This window comes from Fusarium verticillioides, chromosome 2, assembly GCF_000149555.1.
Source record: "Fusarium verticillioides 7600 chromosome 2, whole genome shotgun sequence".
In the NCBI taxonomy this organism is placed as follows: domain Eukaryota; kingdom Fungi; phylum Ascomycota; class Sordariomycetes; order Hypocreales; family Nectriaceae; genus Fusarium; species Fusarium verticillioides.
In genome coordinates, this window is record NC_031676.1 from 2,276,493 (window position 1) to 2,294,332 (window position 17,840).

The 17,840-nt window shown below is 51.0% G+C and overlaps 5 protein-coding genes across 6 annotated transcripts; 3 read left to right on the forward strand and 2 right to left on the reverse strand.

Annotated features, from left to right (window-relative positions):
- Window positions 1-524: 524 nt before the first annotated feature.
- Window positions 525-7,061, forward strand: FVEG_04241 (fatty acid synthase subunit alpha). The gene is made up of 3 exons (XM_018892015.1): window positions 525-1,469; window positions 1,527-6,463; window positions 6,513-7,061. The coding sequence occupies exons 1-3, from the start codon at window positions 950-952 to the stop codon at window positions 6,621-6,623; spliced, it is 5,568 nt and encodes a 1,855-aa protein (XP_018748624.1). The 5' UTR covers window positions 525-949; the 3' UTR covers window positions 6,624-7,061.
- Window positions 6,913-8,004, reverse strand: FVEG_04240 (hypothetical protein). Of its 2 annotated transcripts, none has more exons than XM_018892013.1 (4): window positions 7,919-8,004; window positions 7,681-7,821; window positions 7,567-7,617; window positions 6,913-7,508 (listed from the first exon to the last, which is right to left on the reverse strand). In XM_018892013.1, exons 1-4 carry the CDS (start codon window positions 7,919-7,921, stop codon window positions 7,332-7,334), a joined length of 372 nt encoding a protein of 123 aa, XP_018748622.1. In that variant the 5' UTR covers window positions 7,922-8,004; the 3' UTR covers window positions 6,913-7,331. The 2 variants fall into 2 exon arrangements, with proteins under 2 accessions (XP_018748622.1, XP_018748623.1); XM_018892014.1 differs by having other exon boundaries at window positions 7,892-8,004.
- A 144-nt stretch (window positions 8,005-8,148) lies between these two features.
- On the forward strand, window positions 8,149-10,770 carry FVEG_04239 (hypothetical protein). The gene has a single exon (XM_018892012.1). The coding sequence runs from the start codon at window positions 8,211-8,213 to the stop codon at window positions 10,182-10,184; it is 1,974 nt and encodes a 657-aa protein (XP_018748621.1). The 5' UTR covers window positions 8,149-8,210; the 3' UTR covers window positions 10,185-10,770.
- Window positions 10,771-11,871: 1,101 nt separating this feature from the next.
- On the forward strand, window positions 11,872-13,832 carry FVEG_04238 (hypothetical protein; the record flags this gene model as incomplete). The annotated part of the gene is made up of 3 exons (XM_018892011.1): window positions 11,872-12,805; window positions 12,856-13,197; window positions 13,249-13,832. 3 exons carry the CDS (start codon window positions 11,872-11,874, stop codon window positions 13,830-13,832), a joined length of 1,860 nt encoding a protein of 619 aa, XP_018748620.1.
- A 105-nt stretch (window positions 13,833-13,937) lies between these two features.
- On the reverse strand, window positions 13,938-17,730 carry FVEG_15434 (ATP-dependent DNA helicase 2 subunit 1; the record flags this gene model as incomplete). The annotated part of the gene is made up of 3 exons (XM_018904557.1): window positions 13,938-15,732; window positions 15,781-16,769; window positions 16,821-17,730. The coding sequence occupies 3 exons, from the start codon at window positions 17,728-17,730 to the stop codon at window positions 14,257-14,259; spliced, it is 3,375 nt and encodes a 1,124-aa protein (XP_018748619.1). The 3' UTR covers window positions 13,938-14,256.
- Between the last annotated feature and the right edge of the window lie 110 nt (window positions 17,731-17,840).

The window sequence follows — 17,840 nt, forward strand, 5'->3', positions numbered from 1 at the left end:
TGCAACATAAGCAAGCCGCTCGGCCGAGCTATCAGTGGCTCATGAAGGCAAAGCCGAAAAGAAGATAGCCAGCAAAACCAGTTATCTCCATCTCAGTTCATCGATGTTGATGGTGCCCCAAAAGGTCGGTTTCTGGGGAAGATGCTCCCCTGGACGCCCCTGACTGGTGCACGCCTACGGTGTTCAACCATACTAGAATAGGCATAGCACTAAAATATGGTTGAGGAGCGGGCTGCACGCCAAGGACCCGCCGCCATGTGTGGCTCGGGGATGTTCCAATGTTCCACTCAAGAGAAAGTACCGGATACTCAACCATGCTACAGCGGGAGCGAGCGTACAGGGCGCCCTGTAAGGGTCTCGATGTACCGACATCTGCTCTTCCAACAGGTACTGTACAAGCCGCCAATTGCCCGGTGGAGGGGGGGCAAGGAGAGAACAGGCCGGGGTGTGGCCTAGAGCTTCCCCCAATTTTTTTTCACTCGACGACTTTTTGGTGGGCCAGTCGTTCAACAATCGGCTGCTCCCTCGCAAGTCGGTTACAGTCGTGATTACCTATTCGTACGGGCCATCCGCATCCCATTGACTGTTTTTGGCTTGATCCTTCAGCTCTGTCTCTTCTCTAATTCCTCCCATTGCTTCTCGCTGGTAGGCAGAACGGATTTTCACCTTTGGCCTTCATATTCATAGACTCTCCGGCCACTTTCTTCTGCCTCCATCATCCTTCTCATTCTCCTTCCCCTCCTCCTCCCCTTCTTTCCATCTCCCCGCCAGCTTGGGATTTCATTACGACGGTTCCATCTTCTCTTTACGCTGGGGTTAAGCGGGCCCCTAGTATATTCACCGTCAATTCGACCATCGTCTTGCACCAATTCTAGGTCGCCAATAGCCAGTTCGCGCTTTTCGAGATACCCCTTCTTTCAAATCCTCTCACGACCTAATACCGCCAAAAATGCGTCCCGAAGTTGAGCAAGAGCTTGCTCATACGCTGCTCGTTGAATTGCTCGCATACCAGTTTGCTTCTCCTGTTAGATGGATTGAGACTCAAGATGTGTTCCTCGGTGAGAGGACCGCTGAGCGAGTCGTGGAAATTGGTCCCGCTGATACTCTTGGTGTCATGGCTAAGCGAACCTTGAAGTCTAAGTACGAAGCCTACGATGCCGCCAAGTCCGTTCAGCGAAATATTCTCTGCTATAACAAGGATGCTAAGGAGATCTACTATGATGTTGATCCCGTGGAAGAGGAACCTGAGCCTGCGGTCTCTTCGTCTAGTGATGCCCCTGCAGCTCCTGCGGCCGCTGCCGCAGCTCCCTCAGCTGCAGCTGCACCCGCTCCCAGTTCAGGTCCTGTCGCCCAAGTTGCCGATGAGCCTGTACAGGCTGTCGACATTGTTCGCGCCCTCATTGCGCAAAAGCTCAAGAAGCCTCTTCTCGAGGTTCCTCTCAGCAAGGCTATCAAGGATCTTGTCGGTGGTAAGTCAGACTGAGTCTGGACCAATTGAGATATTATTAACGATCTTTTCTGCACAGGCAAATCCACTCTTCAGAACGAAATTCTCGGTGATCTTGGAAAGGAATTCGGTTCCACCCCTGAGAAGCCCGAAGACACACCTCTCGATGAGCTTGGTGCATCCATGCAAGCCACCTTCGATGGCAACCTAGGCAAGCAATCGCTGTCCTTGATTGCTCGACTTATCTCCTCCAAGATGCCTGGTGGTTTCAATATCACAGCAGCCCGAAAATATCTCGAGAGTCGATGGGGCCTTGGACCTGGCCGACAAGATGGTGCTCTGCTTCTCGCCCTCACAATGGAGCCTCCTGCGCGACTAGGCTCCGAGGGCGATGCCAAGGCCTTCTTTGACAGCGTCGCTAACAAGTATGCCACCAATGCCGGCATCAGTCTGTCTACAGCTACTGCGGCTGGCCCCGCTGGCGGCTCTAGCGGCGGCATGATGATGGATCCTGCTGCTATTGATGCCCTCACCAAGGACCAGCGTGCCCTCTTCAAGCAACAATTAGAGCTTCTCGCTCGATACCTCAAGATCGACCTCCGTGAGGGTGAGAAGGCTCACCTTAACTCCCAGAAATCCGAGAAGGTTTTGCAAGCCCAGCTTGATCTCTGGACTGCCGAGCATGGTGACTTCTATGCCTCTGGTATTGAGCCTGTCTTTACTCCCCTTAAGGCTCGAACCTACGATTCATCATGGAACTGGGCTCGCCAGGATGCTCTCAGCATGTATTTCGATATTATCTTCGGTCGTCTCCAGGCTGTTGATCGTGAGATTGTCAGCCAGTGCATTCGTCTCATGAACCGATCCAACCCCAAGCTCCTCGACTTCATGCAGTACCATATCGACAACTGCCCCACTGAGCGAGGTGAGACTTACAAGCTTGCTCAAGAGCTCGGACAGCAGCTTCTCGAGAACTGCAAGGATGTTCTTGATGTTGCCCCCGTGTACAAGGATGTTTCCCTCCCTACCGGTCCCAGAACAACAGTTGACGCCCGGGGCAACCTCAACTATGAGGAAGTCCCACGTGCCAGCTGTCGCAAGCTCGAGCATTATGTGCAGCAAATGGCTGAGGGCGGCAAGATCTCTGAGTACGGCAACCGCACTAAGGTCCAGAGCGATCTTTCCCGCATCTACAGACTCATCAAGCAGCAGCACAAGCTGTCCAAGACTTCTCAGCTTGAGATCAAGAGCCTTTATGGCGAGGTCCTTCGCTCGCTTGCCATGAACGAGAGCCAGATCCTTCCCAAGGACAACAAGGGCCGAAAGGTTCTGAAGAACAGCCAGAGCAAGGGTAAGGTCGAAACCATTCCCTTCCTTCACCTCAAGAAGAAGGGTCTCCATGGCTGGGACTACAGCAAGAAGCTCACCGGCGTGTACCTCAACTGCCTAGAGGATGCTGCCAAGTCTGGTGTCACCTTCCAGGATAAGCACGTTCTCATGACTGGCGCTGGTGCTGGTTCCATCGGTGCCGAGGTCCTTCAGGGTCTCATCAGCGGTGGCGCTAAGGTCATTGTCACCACCAGCCGCTTCTCCCGTGAGGTTACCGAGTACTACCAGGCCATGTACACCCGCTATGGCTCTCGCGGCTCCCAGATTGTCGTTGTTCCCTTCAATCAGGGTAGCAAGCAAGATGTTGAGGCCCTCGTGGAGTACATCTACGATACCAAGGAGGGTCTTGGCTGGGATCTCGACTTCATCGTTCCTTTCGCTGCTATTCCCGAGAATGGTCGCGAGATTGACAGCATTGATTCCAAGTCTGAGCTTGCCCATCGTATCATGCTTACCAACCTTGTTCGTCTCCTCGGATGCGTCAAGGCCCAAAAGACTGAGCGTGGCTTCGAGACCCGACCTGCTCAGGTTGTTCTGCCTCTTTCTCCCAACCACGGCACCTTCGGTAATGACGGTCTTTACTCCGAGTCCAAGCTTGGCCTCGAGACTCTCTTCAACAGATGGCATTCCGAGAGCTGGGCCAACTACCTCACCATTTGCGGTGCGGTCATTGGCTGGACCCGAGGAACTGGTCTCATGTCTGGTAACAACATCGTTGCCGAGGGCGTTGAGGCTTTCGGCGTCCGCACTTTCTCTCAGCAGGAGATGGCTTTCAACCTTCTTGGTCTCATGTCTCCCACTCTGGTTGATCTGTGTCAGAATGAGCCTGTCTTTGCTGACCTCAACGGTGGTCTGCAGTTCATCCCCAACCTGAACGAGACCATGACCAAGCTCCGCAAGGATATCATGGAGACTAGCGAGGTTCGCCGCGCTGTTGCGAAAGAGAGCGCCATTGAGAACACCATTGTTAATGGTGCCGCCTCCGAGGTTCTCTACAAGAAGAAGACAATTGATCCTCGTGCCAACATCAAGCTTGACTTCCCCAACCGACCTGACTGGAAGACCGAGATTGAGCCACTCAACGAGAACCTCAAGGGCATGGTTGACCTGGAGAAGGTCGTTGTGGTCACTGGTTTCGCTGAAGTTGGTCCGTGGGGTAACTCTCGAACTCGATGGGAGATGGAGGCCTATGGCGAATTCTCCCTGGAGGGTTGCGTTGAGATGGCTTGGATTATGGGTCTCATCAAGAACCACAATGGTCTTATCAAGGGCAAGCCGTACTCCGGCTGGGTTGACGCCAAGACTGGTGAGCCCATCGACGACAAGGACGTCAAGCCCAAGTATGAGAAGTATGTTCTTGAGCACTCTGGTATCCGTCTGATCGAGCCTGAGCTGTTTGAGGGCTACGACCCCAACAAGAAGCAGCTGCTTCACGAGGTCGTCATTGAGGAGGATCTTGAGCCCTTCGAGGCCTCTAAGGAGACTGCCGAGGAGTTCAAGCGTGAGCACGGTGACAAGGTTGAGGTCTTCGAGATCCCCGATAGCGGCGAGTACATCATTCGCCTCAGGAAGGGTGCCTCTCTCTGGATCCCCAAGGCTCTTCGCTTCGATCGTCTCGTCGCTGGTCAGATTCCAACTGGCTGGGACCCCAAGCGATATGGTGTTCCTGAGGATATCGTCTCCCAAGTTGACCCTGTCACACTTTTCCTTCTTGTGTCTACTGCCGAGGCCCTCCTTTCTTGTGGTATCACCGACCCCTACGAGTTCTACAAGTACGTCCACGTCTCCGAAGTTGGTAACTGTGTTGGTTCTGGTATGGGTGGTGCCGCCGCTCTCCGCGACATGCACCGCACTCGCTTCCTCGACCAGCCAGTGCAGAACGACATTCTCCAAGAGTCCTTCATCAACACCATGGCTGCCTGGGTTAACATGTTGTTGATGTCCTCTTCTGGACCTATCAAGACCCCTGTTGGTGCTTGTGCTACCGCTGTTGAGTCTATTGACACCGGTTATGAGACCATCATGGAGGGCAAGGCTCGTGTCTGCTTTGTCGGTGGCTTCGATGATCTCGGTGAGGAAGGCTCTTATGAATTCGCCAACATGAAGGCCACAAGCAACACTGTTGACGAGTTTGCCCATGGACGTACTCCTAAGGAGATGTCTCGTCCTACCACTACTACCCGAAACGGATTCATGGAGTCTCAGGGTTGTGGTATCCAGGTCATCATGACTGCCAAGCTTGCTCTTGACATGGGTGTCCCCATCCACGGTATCGTTGCCCTGACCACTACTGCTTCTGACAAGATCGGCCGTTCCGTTCCCGCTCCAGGCCAGGGTGTTCTCACCACAGCTCGCGAGAACCCTGGCAAGTTCCCCTCGCCTCTTCTCGACATCAACTACCGACGCCGCCAGATCGAGCGTCGCAAGAAGACTATCAAGCAATGGCAAGAGTCTGAGCTCGAGTATGTTCATGACGAGATTGATGCTATGAAGGCTCAGGGTGCTTCCTTTGACGAGAAGGAGTATGCCGCGGACCGCTTCGCTCACATTGAGAAGGAAGCTGCTCGACAGGAGAAGGAGCTTCTCCGCAGCATGGGCAACAACTTCTGGAAGAGCGATCCTAGCATCGCCCCTCTGCGCGGTGCCCTCGCCACATGGGGTCTCACTGTCGACGATATCGGTGTTGCCTCGTTCCACGGAACCTCTACAAAGGCCAATGATAAGAACGAGTCCAACGTCATCTGCCAGCAGCTTCGCCATCTTGGTCGCAAGAAGGGCAACGCTGTCTTGGGTATCTTCCAGAAGTACCTCACTGGTCACCCCAAGGGTGCTGCTGGTGCTTGGATGATGAACGGTTGTCTCCAAGTCCTCGACACTGGCCTTGTTCCTGGAAACCGCAACGCGGACAACGTTGACCCTGTTATGGAGCAGTACGACCTCATCGTCTACCCCAGCCGCAGCATCCAGACCGACGGTGTCAAGGCCTTCTCCGTCACCTCTTTCGGTTTCGGGCAGAAGGGTGCTCAGGCCATTGGTGTCCACCCCAAGTACCTGTTCGCTACTCTTGATGAGAAGACCTACGCCGAATACTGCGCCAAGGTTGATGCTCGCCAGAAGAAAGCCTACCGATACTTCCACGACGGCTTCATCAACAACAAGTTGTTCGTCGCCAAGAACAACTCTCCTTACTCTGATGACCAGCTTAGCAAGGTTCTTCTCAACCCTGATGCCCGTGTCTCTGAGGACAAGAAGTCATCTGAGCTTAAGTATGCCCCTGACTTCATGAAGAAGTCAGAGAAGGTTGTTTCATCAGCCAAGGCTAAGGAGACTGAGCAAGTCATGGAAGCTCTGGCTCTCAAGGTCACAAACAAGAACAGCCAGGTTGGCGTTGACGTTGAAGACATTGCCGCTGTCAACATCGACAACGACACTTTCGTCGAGCGTAACTTTACCGCTAACGAGATCTCCTACTGTCGCCAAGCTCCCAGCCCCCAGAGCTCTTTCGCCGGCCGCTGGAGTGCCAAGGAGGCCGTATTCAAGTCTCTCGGCGTCGCCAGTCAAGGCGCTGGTGCCGCTATGAAAGATATTGAGATCGTCAAGGGAGAGAACGGTGCGCCCACTGTTTCCGTAAGTCACCTTTATTCAAGTCGAACACGCAAGATGCTAACATTTGCAGCTTCACGGTGAGGCTGCTGCCGCTGCCAAGAAGGCCGGTGTGAAGGATATTACACTGTCCATCTCACACTCTGATAGCCAGGCTATCGCTGTGGCTGTTGCCAACTTCTAAGTGAATACAAGGAGAAGGACGGTTTGTACGGGTTTACTTTGGACTTTGTAATGGGCGTTTGATGAACGATGTTTCGATATGATGCCTGACTCTTTTGATGATATATGTTGCCGGCTACAGTCCATAGGGGGCCTATGGTGTTGATAGAACTTGGCGTAGACTGCGCTGAGTAAAACAATTTTACGCATGAAATAGACATTTTTACAGTTCCCCACGGTCCCTTGCTGTGATAGCCATGGGTATTGCAGTCAGTTTTTGTGGCCACGAACTAAAGCCAGGGACTTGAGTTGTGGTCAGTTGATACTCAATCCATGGGAATGGACACGAAATTTTTAGGCTTTGCATTTATGATAGATCATTTGCAATAGTACTTGCTTAGCCAACGTACTGCACTTAAACGCGCGCGCACACAACGCTAAAAATAAGAACCTGTCTCGTGCTGACTTTAAGATATGTCATTAATTGTTGGCACATGGACTGGGTTCTTCTTCCCAGCTTGTTTAGAGCTCATCCTGAGCTTCTACAGTCCACCAACAGGGCCGCAACCAACCTGGCAGTCGAGATGTCCATGCGGTGATACCAGAGGATCTTCGTAGTCCTCCTCCTCTCTTTGGTATCGTAGAATCCACTATGCCTTGTCGTGAGGTGTTGCGAAATCTAGGACCGTTGGTTCAAGGTGTAGATATCATCGTTAACCATGTAATTATCTCATTGGCCCCGACCCCGGCCTCGGCCTCTTCCACCACGACCACGTCCGCGATCACCACGACCGCTGTGATCTCCCCTTGACTGTCCTCCTCTACCGCCTCGGAAACCGCCTTGCTGGCCCTTCTGTGATTCGCTGACCTGGTCGATGATCTCGTCGGGTACTCTCAGGTATTTGATCTGCTGCACATCAGTCTCCTTTTCTAGGTAAATAATCCATGGCGCAGTTGAAACGTACATTGTTTCCTTTGACATAAACCTCTGGTAACCTGACAAATCGATCGCCCTCCTGTACTCAACTCGTCAGTATATCCTGTTCGAAGGTATCGCGTTCGTGACTGCGGGCACATACCGGACTTGTCTGCACCACCTCCTTTAGTGTGAGGTTCATCCATGTATCGCACGAAACCAGGTGTCCGTTGAGTGTCTCGCCGTTCTTCAGCTCAACGAGCATGGGGTGGCCCTGGGCGGCATTGAGTAGTCCGAGGGGTAGCTATTCGCCGTCAGCTACTGCTATGCTAGCATTGTGCGCTGAGTTGATCAGAGCGCTAAATGGTGAATACCGAGCGTCAAGGGTGATTCCAACATACCATGGTCTAATTCGTTGCGTCGTAGCTATGTGGTTTATGATGCGCGTGCTGGAAACAGAACGTTGGGAATGGAACAAGCTCAGTAGAGCGCGGCTATTCGGTGAGATCCAAGGTGAGAGCGGCTGTAAGCGGCTAACGCCTCGTAGAATGCATAGCCCCGTTAGCGGTAGTGGTCCTTATTCAAGGCCCGCTACTTTAGGTAGGTAGTTGTATGCGAAGTACAGAATTCATTCGATTATCCGCAGAATCCATTTCTCAACATCGACATTGGCAACATAATCGTGCGGCGAGAATGCCTTGTCCACGATTGGCGTATAATGGTGTACGACGCTGTCTCTGCCAAGCAACTTATAGGCCTCATTCACTAAGAATCCTGAGCTTAGCAGGGCCAGGGCGATGGCCTCTATATCTAAAAACAGTCCAAAATCGCCAATATGGGACCGACATAGCCAAGGACAACAAAAGCACAGCTTTTATCGATAATGATAAATTATTGAGTTCATTTCATGATGAACTTGACCAGGCCATGTCTTCGGACTCTGGAGAGAAGACGGGATCGTTGAATGCGTTCTTTCAAGAACATGAGCACGGGCAAGCTCAGCAAAAGAGTATAGAGACGGGGCAACATGTTTATCAACCAGCCAAGCTAGAAGGCCGAAACCCAGCCCTGGCTAAAGTGTTGCCAGACTTGAATACCGTATCAATACCAGTGATGGTTGACGCCCTCAGGCGGTTACGGATGCCACAAGAAGAAGGCAATTCTAGTCTCCCTACCAACAGATATCTAAGAATCCTGAATATCGTTAGATTTCTTCTCAGACACCGCAACTATCCCCCCGATGCTTTGATCTATGAGAGCCTGATGACTGCTATGGCTGACCCAAGGGGGTCTAGCAAAGGAGTTCGCAAATTATTGGACGATATGACTTTTCAAAATGTCCCGCTTACTGCGGATATTTGCTACCTTGCTCTCGAAGCTCTCAGTGTACACCCAGACTATATCCTGCGGCAAGAAGTTGTGCAGATAATGGAGCAGCACTGGTTCGAATTCACGATGCCTGTCAAGCAAATCATTGCCGTGGCAATGTTACGAGAAGGCCAGTTTGAAATGGCCTTGAGTAAATTCGACCAGCTTTTAGAAGATCCAGGGCATGTGGATCTTTGGGTCTATGATATCTTTATTCTGGAGTTTGGTAGAGAAGGTTTCTTTGACGAAATGCTTCAAATCCTGCAGAAGCGAAAATTTGCTCGTGGTTCTGACAGTGCTTTCAGAAGTATCCAGCTGATGGCCTTGGACATGTTCAGCCAGGGCTTCCACTATGAAGGAACAACTTTCGTATGGCGAGACGTTGTCAATATCCCAATTCACAGCCCTTCATATGGTATTCTTGAGAATGTTTTGGCCACTGGGGCCAGGCACGGTGACACTGAACTCGCCAGTCAAGCTCTTCAGAAGCTGGCGATTCATGGCAAGCCTCGCCAGCAGCATAATGATGCTATGCTGGAAGCGTTCGCTAATTCGGGGGATGTTACCGGTGCGCTTACACTTTTGAATCTGCAACAGAACAACGGACGCCTCCTTCTTCGAGAAACCACAATGCCCGTTCTACGGGCCTTACTCAAGAACCGCAATCTTATTAGCGAAGCTGAGGCTGCTATTCAAAGCATACGCAAAGAGGGGCCTGTTCCTCAGCAAGTCCTTATGGTCACGATCGAGGCTCTGGCTCGAACCCGAACTTCAGAAGCGGCTATGCACCTGTTCAATGACATGCACCTCCTCACCGGGAAAAGTCCCCGATTGTCAGACATTGGACTTCTTCTTCGTCATGCTAGCCAAACGAAGACGCAGTATGACCTTGCAGTGGCTTACAATTCCGAACTCTCCAAGATTGATACCACCCCGGTGTCAGTAGGGAATGAGAATTCTAAAAAGGATCAAGGCAATGATGATGCCACAGTCCCCGAGACGTGGATGGATCAAGTCGAAGCGGGCCCCGCCTTTGACGTGATAATCCCAGCATGCGCACAGATGGGCGATTTTGACCTAGCCTTCAAGTTTATTGACTATGCCAAGAATGCATCGCCCGATTTCCCTGCCTGGAGGTCTGCAAGTTGGGTTGAGCCATTCATCAAGCTGGCCCTTGATGCAGAGCACCCTCGGGTGTGGGAGATTGTCGACCTATTGGACCAGGGCCAAGATGCGCCAGCTATGATGATACGAAAGGAGCTTCAACGACGGCGCATTCAGAAGAGAGCAAGCAGTTGATAAAATGCCATGTTGCATAAGTCAACAGACATCAGCTCAAGAATGAGACTCTAGGGCCAAGAATGCACCGGAAAGAGACTATTACGTTACATTATCGTATCCAGTCTCTGGTTGCACTTCAGGGTCAGCATTAAACGATGTCGAACCTATCAACTAGCTACTGTGTGTATTTGAGCTTATCGTCAAGCAGGCCAGCTGTTGTGCGTGAGCGTCAATGACGTGACGAACATAATAATGCGACCTCTGAGCTTTCATGTCTGGCCTTGAAGTGTCATTGCAGTAAGCAAGGTCCCGGGCTATCCGATGTATTTGTATTTTGGCTTTAGAATGATTCTTATCAGGCCGGGGAGCGGGCGCCGATCGTTGAGTAGCTGGGGCGTTTGGGCCTCAGTCAGTGAGATATAAGGTCCTACCAGCTCCATGAAAGCTGTTGGCTGTTATGGTGTGAAGGGCTTAGATATTGTTGGGGTACGGAGTATATAAGAAGAGATTTCACTGTTCGGCCGAAAAAGGACGAGTACAATGAGTCACACGAAATGGTATACACATATTCAATCTCCGTTTTGAAAGCAACGATCGCAATTCAGAGCTGGTCCGTCGTGATTAATATTCCGTAGAGTCTCGGCATTCAAGGAAAAATTGAGGCTCCTCGACCGGGGAGACGTCGCACCGAGGGTGATTAATCCAGGGGCCTTGAAGCATATGATTGGGTGATCTTAACACCACGTCCCCGGGACGATTGCTAAGCCTTTGACGGCAGATGGCGGAGGGTCTCACCCATTTGGGTCATTAGTGCTGATCTTTGGGGTTCAAGATATGTTTTAGTTTTTTCATTTGCTGAGCATGTTATGAGCTGGCGGGCTCTTGGAGCTTACCGCTGAGGTGAGAGACATGCGTAAGGGGGAGAGCCAAAGAGAGATATAGGCTGAGATCCAGAGATGAAAGACAAAGTAAGCAGCCAAGATGTACATATCGTCGTGTTAGTGCTCACAGATCAACAATAGTCTAAGAAAAAGGCAGCCGAGCATCCGGATCTCAATGACGACATACGAATGCAGATTATAGATGGCCATCAATCTTACTGTAGACAAATTCAACTACCGTGTATATTTGACTGACTAAAACGTAAGAAGCCCGACTCAATTCGCAATAGATCCGCAGGCTAAAGTGAAAACGCATACAGTACTACAGTGTAAGTGCTCACGTAGATAAGCAAAACCTCACCCCGGTGATAAACACTAATCGCCCTCCAATCCTAAATGTCAGCCCTAAACTCCGCTTAGGTCCAGACTATTCCAAAACCTGCAGCTTGTTGATCACCTCTAGGATAATAGAGTAGGCCGAGCACCGAGCAGGGATTGGTAATAACATCAGGCATGTTAGTCCGAAAGTGGCTTACATAGTTATGCTTGCTCGTATGGACCATATCAAAGACATGTGGAAGGGCTAAGATTGCATTACAGCATGATGGGTGACTAACTCCGGATTGCTAAGCTCCGTGGTGTAAGAGCTTGCAGAGAAGTAGACGAGTGGGAGAGAATATGAGTATAAGACGAGTGCATACCTCACGAGATTTGAACTCCAGATCTCAGTTAGCATAATAAGCTTAAAGAGAAACCTTCCCACTCAATAACCTCCTCTTATCCCCCTTTGATACAGTTATCTCGATAAGAAGATATCCATCAATATGTCAGACCTTATCAGAGATGCTCCCTTGGGGCAACTCATCCGCTTCGTCACTCGCAACAAATATCTCCAATACCCAGAAGAAAAGCCCGACTTCAAGCTCCCAGAGTCTTGGGTTGCAGTGATTAACAACCCCGATGCTATCATCGAAGAGTCTTCTCCCAACGACAACACAGTCCTTACTGGTACAGCTCTCGCATCCTCAGCCTCATCTACTGTTGCAGCAGAGGAAGATCCCAAGCTCAAGGGTGAGAACGAGAAGAGCGAGAAGAACAATGAGAACGACGACATCGAACGTGCTGATCCTCAGCCCATGAGACTCCATCGCTCACGATCTCCTCAAGAAACCCAAGCCTACACTGTCGACAGACTCGAAGCCGATGAAGAGCACGATGTCGAGAAGGTCAAGTCTATCCCTGTTGTTCCCAAGCGAACAAAGGATGGTTCTATCCTCGTCGATTGGTACTTCAGCGACGACAACGAGAACCCTCATAACTGGACCAACAACCGTCGACTTGGTGTCTCCCTCATCATCTGCCTATACACCTTCGTCGTCTATACATCCTCTGCGATCTACACTTCCTCAACTGAAGGTGTAATGCGCGCTTTTGGAGTTAGCCAGCTCAAGGCTACGCTTGGCCTCGCACTATATGTCTTGGGCTATGGTATCGGTCCTCTGATCTTCTCACCCCTAAGTGAGATTCCTCGCATTGGACGAAACCCCGTTTACATTGTCACGATGTTTCTCTTTGTTATCATCTCTATCCCAACAGCACTAGTCGATAACTATCCCGGTCTCATGGTTCTTCGATTCCTTCAAGGCTTCTTCGGCTCGCCTTGTTTGGCTTCTGGTGGTGCTTCACTGGGAGATATTTACAGTCTCATGGCTCTGCCTTATGCCATGATGGCTTGGGTCTCCGCTGCTTACTGTGGTCGTAAGTCTCCCTTACTCTCACTGTCTCTTGATTTCAACTAACATGTGTAGCTGCTCTTGGTCCCCTGATCAGTGGTTTCGCCGTACCCGCAAAGAACTGGCGATGGTCTCTTTACGAGAGTATCTGGGCCTCGGCCCCTGTCTTCATCCTCATGTTCCTTCTCCTCCCTGAGACCAGCGGCGCCAACATTCTCCTCCGTCGAGCAGAGCGTCTTCGAAAGCTCACTGGCAACCAACGTTTCATGTCACAGAGTGAGATTGACCAACGCCACATGAAGGTCTCTGCCATTGCTGTGGATGCACTCATCAAACCTATGGAGATCACCATCAAGGACCCTGCCGTGCTGTTCGTGCAGGTCTACACTGCCATTATCTATGGTATCTACTATTCATGTAAGTTCGCTACACCATATCATTGGCATCGCGATAACTAACTCTTCTTAGTCTTCGAAGTTTTCCCCCGTGTCTACCCAGTCTACTACAACATGAACCTTGGTCAAATCGGTCTCGTCTTCCTCTGCGTTCTCGTCTCTTGTATGATTGGCGTAGGCATCTACGTCTCCTACCTGTACTTTTACATGGACCCTCGCATCGCCAAGCGTGGTTGGCCCATTCAAGAAAGTCGTCTTGTTCCAGCTCTACCAGCCGCCCTTGGTCCTACTATTGGCTTGTTCCTCTTTGCCTGGACAGCTCGAGCCTCTATCCACTGGATCGTGCCCACCATCGGCATCACCATCTACGGAGCTACAGTCTTCATTGTCATGCAATGTATCTTTGTGTACATTCCTCTCAGCTACCCAATGTATGCTGCCAGTCTCTTTGCAGCGAATGACTTCTTCCGAAGTGCTCTAGCTTGTGGCAGTGTTCTCTTTGCCCAGCCCTTGTTCGACAACCTCGGTGTTGCTAAGGGTACCAGCCTTCTCGGTGGTCTAAGTGTCATCGGCATCATTGGTATTTGGCTGCTATACTTTTACGGTGGCAAGCTGCGATCGCTCAGCAAGTTCGCTATTTCAGACCATGTTGAGTAGATAAGCAACATGCATCCAAAGACCGGCAACCTATCCCTACGGGAATACTTCGTATGACTGGACGAATAGACTGGAAATTAATGTGATGGAAATACCATGGAGTTTGGCGGGACTTGAGAGGAATACATGAGTCAAGGTTAATGATCAGCTGAGTAGCACCTAATAATGATTCAAGCTATGTGATGCTTCAAAGATACTATCACATCTATCAGGTGAAAAGAAGAAGAAATGTGACAACCTACGATTCTCAATTGTCTGCCATTGCCGGGTATCTCCAGATATGTATGAGGGCCCTAACTCAATTCCTGTTTATGCCATCATTGCGCAAAATAAACCGATTCGCTAAACCCTTCCATAACAATTTCTCCTCCGCTCATAAGCCATAGATTAATAGTTAGTTGTGTACAATTGAGCACCCTGACTCCTAAACGCCTGACCATGGCTCATAGTTATAGCCAGATGACTGGCCCCCAGGATGAACAGAAGGGTTGTGAGAGTTTTGGAAGTACCAACTAGGCGGCTGTTGCTGGTTTGATATTTGAGCCTGTTGGCTTGGGTGTGCAGATCCAGAGTATGATGCGTAACCCTCCTGCTGCTGTGGTTGCTGCTGGTTGTATGAACCACTGCTAGCACGAGTATGCTGTTGTGTGTTTGAACGTATGTTAAAGTTCTGGCGGGATGCCGCCGTTGGCTTAGACGCTGTTGTTTGTGCGTAAATATTAGGTGTTCGATATGATGGGTTGGTGCCGTATGAGCGATCGTTTCGACTCGAAGAACTAGACCACTGGTTTGCAGTGGAAGGAGTACTCTGGTAAGATGTGCTCGTGGTCGTCGGTGGTTGATGGCTTCCGCTGGTGCTAGTACTGCTGTAACGCCCATAGTCATTATAGCCAGAACCACTGGACATGTGTGATGTATCATAATGAGTGCTGCCTCGTGCCTGGTCAGTTACAGGTGTGCGAGACTGGTTTCGCTGGCTTGTTCTAGAAGTCGTGCGAGGAACCGCAGCCTGTTGATAAGGAGATTTGCGGGTCTGCGCCATCATGGCTGCCGCAGCGACGGGCGATTGACGTGCTTGAGCCTGCTGCATGACCGTGTTAGGAACTGCTGAAGCTTGTTGGGGGGTATCATTCGTTAGGCTCTGGTTCTTCTGTCGAGTCCTCCCACTTGAGCGTGTGTCGTATGTCATCTGCGGAGAGACGGACGCCATTGTTGTTGCAGGCATAGTCGTGTTGGAAGTTTGATCCCAGTCTGATGGCTGTGGGTTTGCAGGCATGTTTTGCGCACTGGCTTGGCTGGGCTTGGACGGAAGACTTCTTCGTGTCTTGCTAGTGGTGCTACTTCCACCAACACTACCGCTACCAAAGGCGGTCCATCGCCTTGTTTCAGAGGGCGCGATCGTACCAGCAGGAGCTGGGATAGGGGGGGCCGGGTGGACCATGGGTTGTGTCACTTCTGGCAGGTTATGAGAGTAGTTACCTCTCTGCGGGACCGATGTGCTCATTGCTTGAGAGCTGGTCGAGTAAGGGTCTGGCTGAGGAAGAACTAGCCCGGAAGCAGGCTGGTAGTAGTTGCTCTGTGTGGGCTGGGTATCTTGAGTTGTTGCATCAGTGTCGGTGACCATGTTTCCGATATTCATCTGAGGGTATGAATAGTCCTGTGAAGTGTCTTGTTGTTCATCTTCCTGTTCAGAACCCTCTCCCTCGGCATCTTCCTGCTGCTCTACCTCTTCATCCTCCTCATCACCATCGTCGTCATCATCATCATCATCATCATCAACAACAACGATTGCCTCAGACTTCTTGGGTTTTGTTGCCCTGTTTCTTGGTTTCTGTAGCGCATATTCACATGCAGTCCCATGATCCGCACACTCGGTGCAGATTGGCCTCTCCCTCGGGCACTGGTTTTATTAGTTCAACAGCGTTTGATTAGTTTGAGGGGCATTAACCTTTGTTTTCCGTGCCTTACATGCGAAACAGGCTGTTCTCGACTTGCCCATCTTGTTCCTCTTACGCTTAGGAGTGGAAGTGTCGTCAGCAGCCTGAGCCACTGCTGTCTCAGTATCTGTGTTCACGTTGCTCTGAGCACTTGACTGTGGCACTAGCTCTTTGGTAGTTCTAGGTCCAGTTGAAGTTGTTTGGCTGCTCTGTGTTGAAGAGCTTGCCTGTGTTGACCCATCCTTGTTGCCGGGATGGACAATGCGGAGGCGTTCTGCACCATATTTGACAAGCATGTTCAGTGACTCGCGTTGCAACTCTGGTGCTTGATTGGCGAAGATACCAAACTGCTCAGGAGACAATGTGGTGGGATCGACACCAGCGTTGCTGAGCATTATCGTGGCTGCTTCTTTTCGACGTGCTGCTTCAGCTGCTGAGACATTAACTGGGAAAGCAGCTGAAGCCATCTGGCCGTTTGCCTGCTGAGACGAAGTTCCATTCGTCGTTGTGTCCCCCATCAACCCTTGAGGATAATCGTTGAACCCTTGCTGCCCAGTATTGCCGGACGCTTCTCCGCCGTTCATATACGATGGGCCCCCTTGGTTTTGCCCATCGATTGCTGGTGCCCCAGGATAATCTGGAGGGATCATCGGCCCGTCTACTGAGTCCGCTGGTTGAGATGCTCCATTGTTTTTCTTCTTTCGTTTCCGGGGATTACCGTTCTCATCTTGCGCCTTTACTGTAGAGTCCCGCTTCTTTCGCTCCTTCTTGTCTTTCTTCTCGCCTCTAGGTTTCCTCGGCATCTTCTCCTTTGCCTTCTGCTGCTGCTCTAGAAGTCTCTGCGCGCCTGGTCCCAGTTGACGAGGAGCAGGCTTGAAGTGGGCGGCCAGCTCTGCAACTGTTTTGTGCAAAGGAGTATGGTCGTATTTCACGGTGATGGAGCGACTGCCACGGTTAAAGGCAATCGCGATCGATCCTCGACAGTCAAAGGCAGGCCGAGCTATCTCACTGTCAGCCAGTGAAGCAACTTTGGATGGCGCTCTGAACTTACCATGCAGAACTGGGTCAGGCTCTCTCTGACTGAACTCTCCTACTATTGTTTTCGTTTGGTTCTTTGCATTCTGTCGAGTCCATTGCTGATACGAGTCCTTGCACAAATATGTAAAAGTCCAACCCTGTGTACCGCGCGATACCTCTCGAACGGTCCAGGTACTCCCATCGGTTGAGCTGATTGTCGAAATGATGTGTTTTGCGACCGATCGTTGAAGCGTCGGATCGTCTTGGGGTTGATTCATGAGCGTATCATTGGCAAATACCACGCGCGATAGCTGTCCTTCATCCCGATTGCCATTCATTCCCACAGATTGCGCTCCTCGCAGTGACGGATCGATGTTGTTTAGGCTCTCGAGTGTCCCGTTCTCCGATTCAGACACAGGCAACTGAAATCGTACCGTGGCTCTCAATTCGATCGTTAAAGCCACATGTTCGGCCCGTGTGGTTGTCGCCTTGGCATCCAGAATGCTTCGTAGTTTGAGCTGGAGCTCCTCGACCGAATCGCATTGCGAGTTACTTGACGCAGCGGACGTCTGCGCGCCGCCAAGACCGAGGCTTGCGAGGAAATCGGCCATGGTTTCTCGTTGCCCGCAAGCTGGCCGGCGTCGCGCCAAACGCAATAATTTTGAGTTATACTCGTCAGCACCAGGTTCCTTCTGAGGTGATGAGGTGACAAGTGTTGCGGATGGGATCTTTGGACGACGCTGTCCTAGCGTTTGCGGGCTCACGAACGCGCAGGTGGGTGATGGTGGAGCTACGGATTTGATAGATGAGGTAAGGGGCCGTGCAGTGTTTAGCTGACATTTAGTGGGCGTGACTTGAGCGCCTCGCCACTGAGAGCCACTAACGGGTGCTGAAGGGGGTGTGAGTATAGAGGATGAATCTATCCTCCCGCCTGCAGTCGCCATATTTCATATTGGAATTTGCAAAGAGATACTCAGATCAGATTGAATAGAAATGAACTCTGGCCGTTTTTATAATTCGCTTACTAGGGTGTTCAACTTGTGGTGTTGCCACC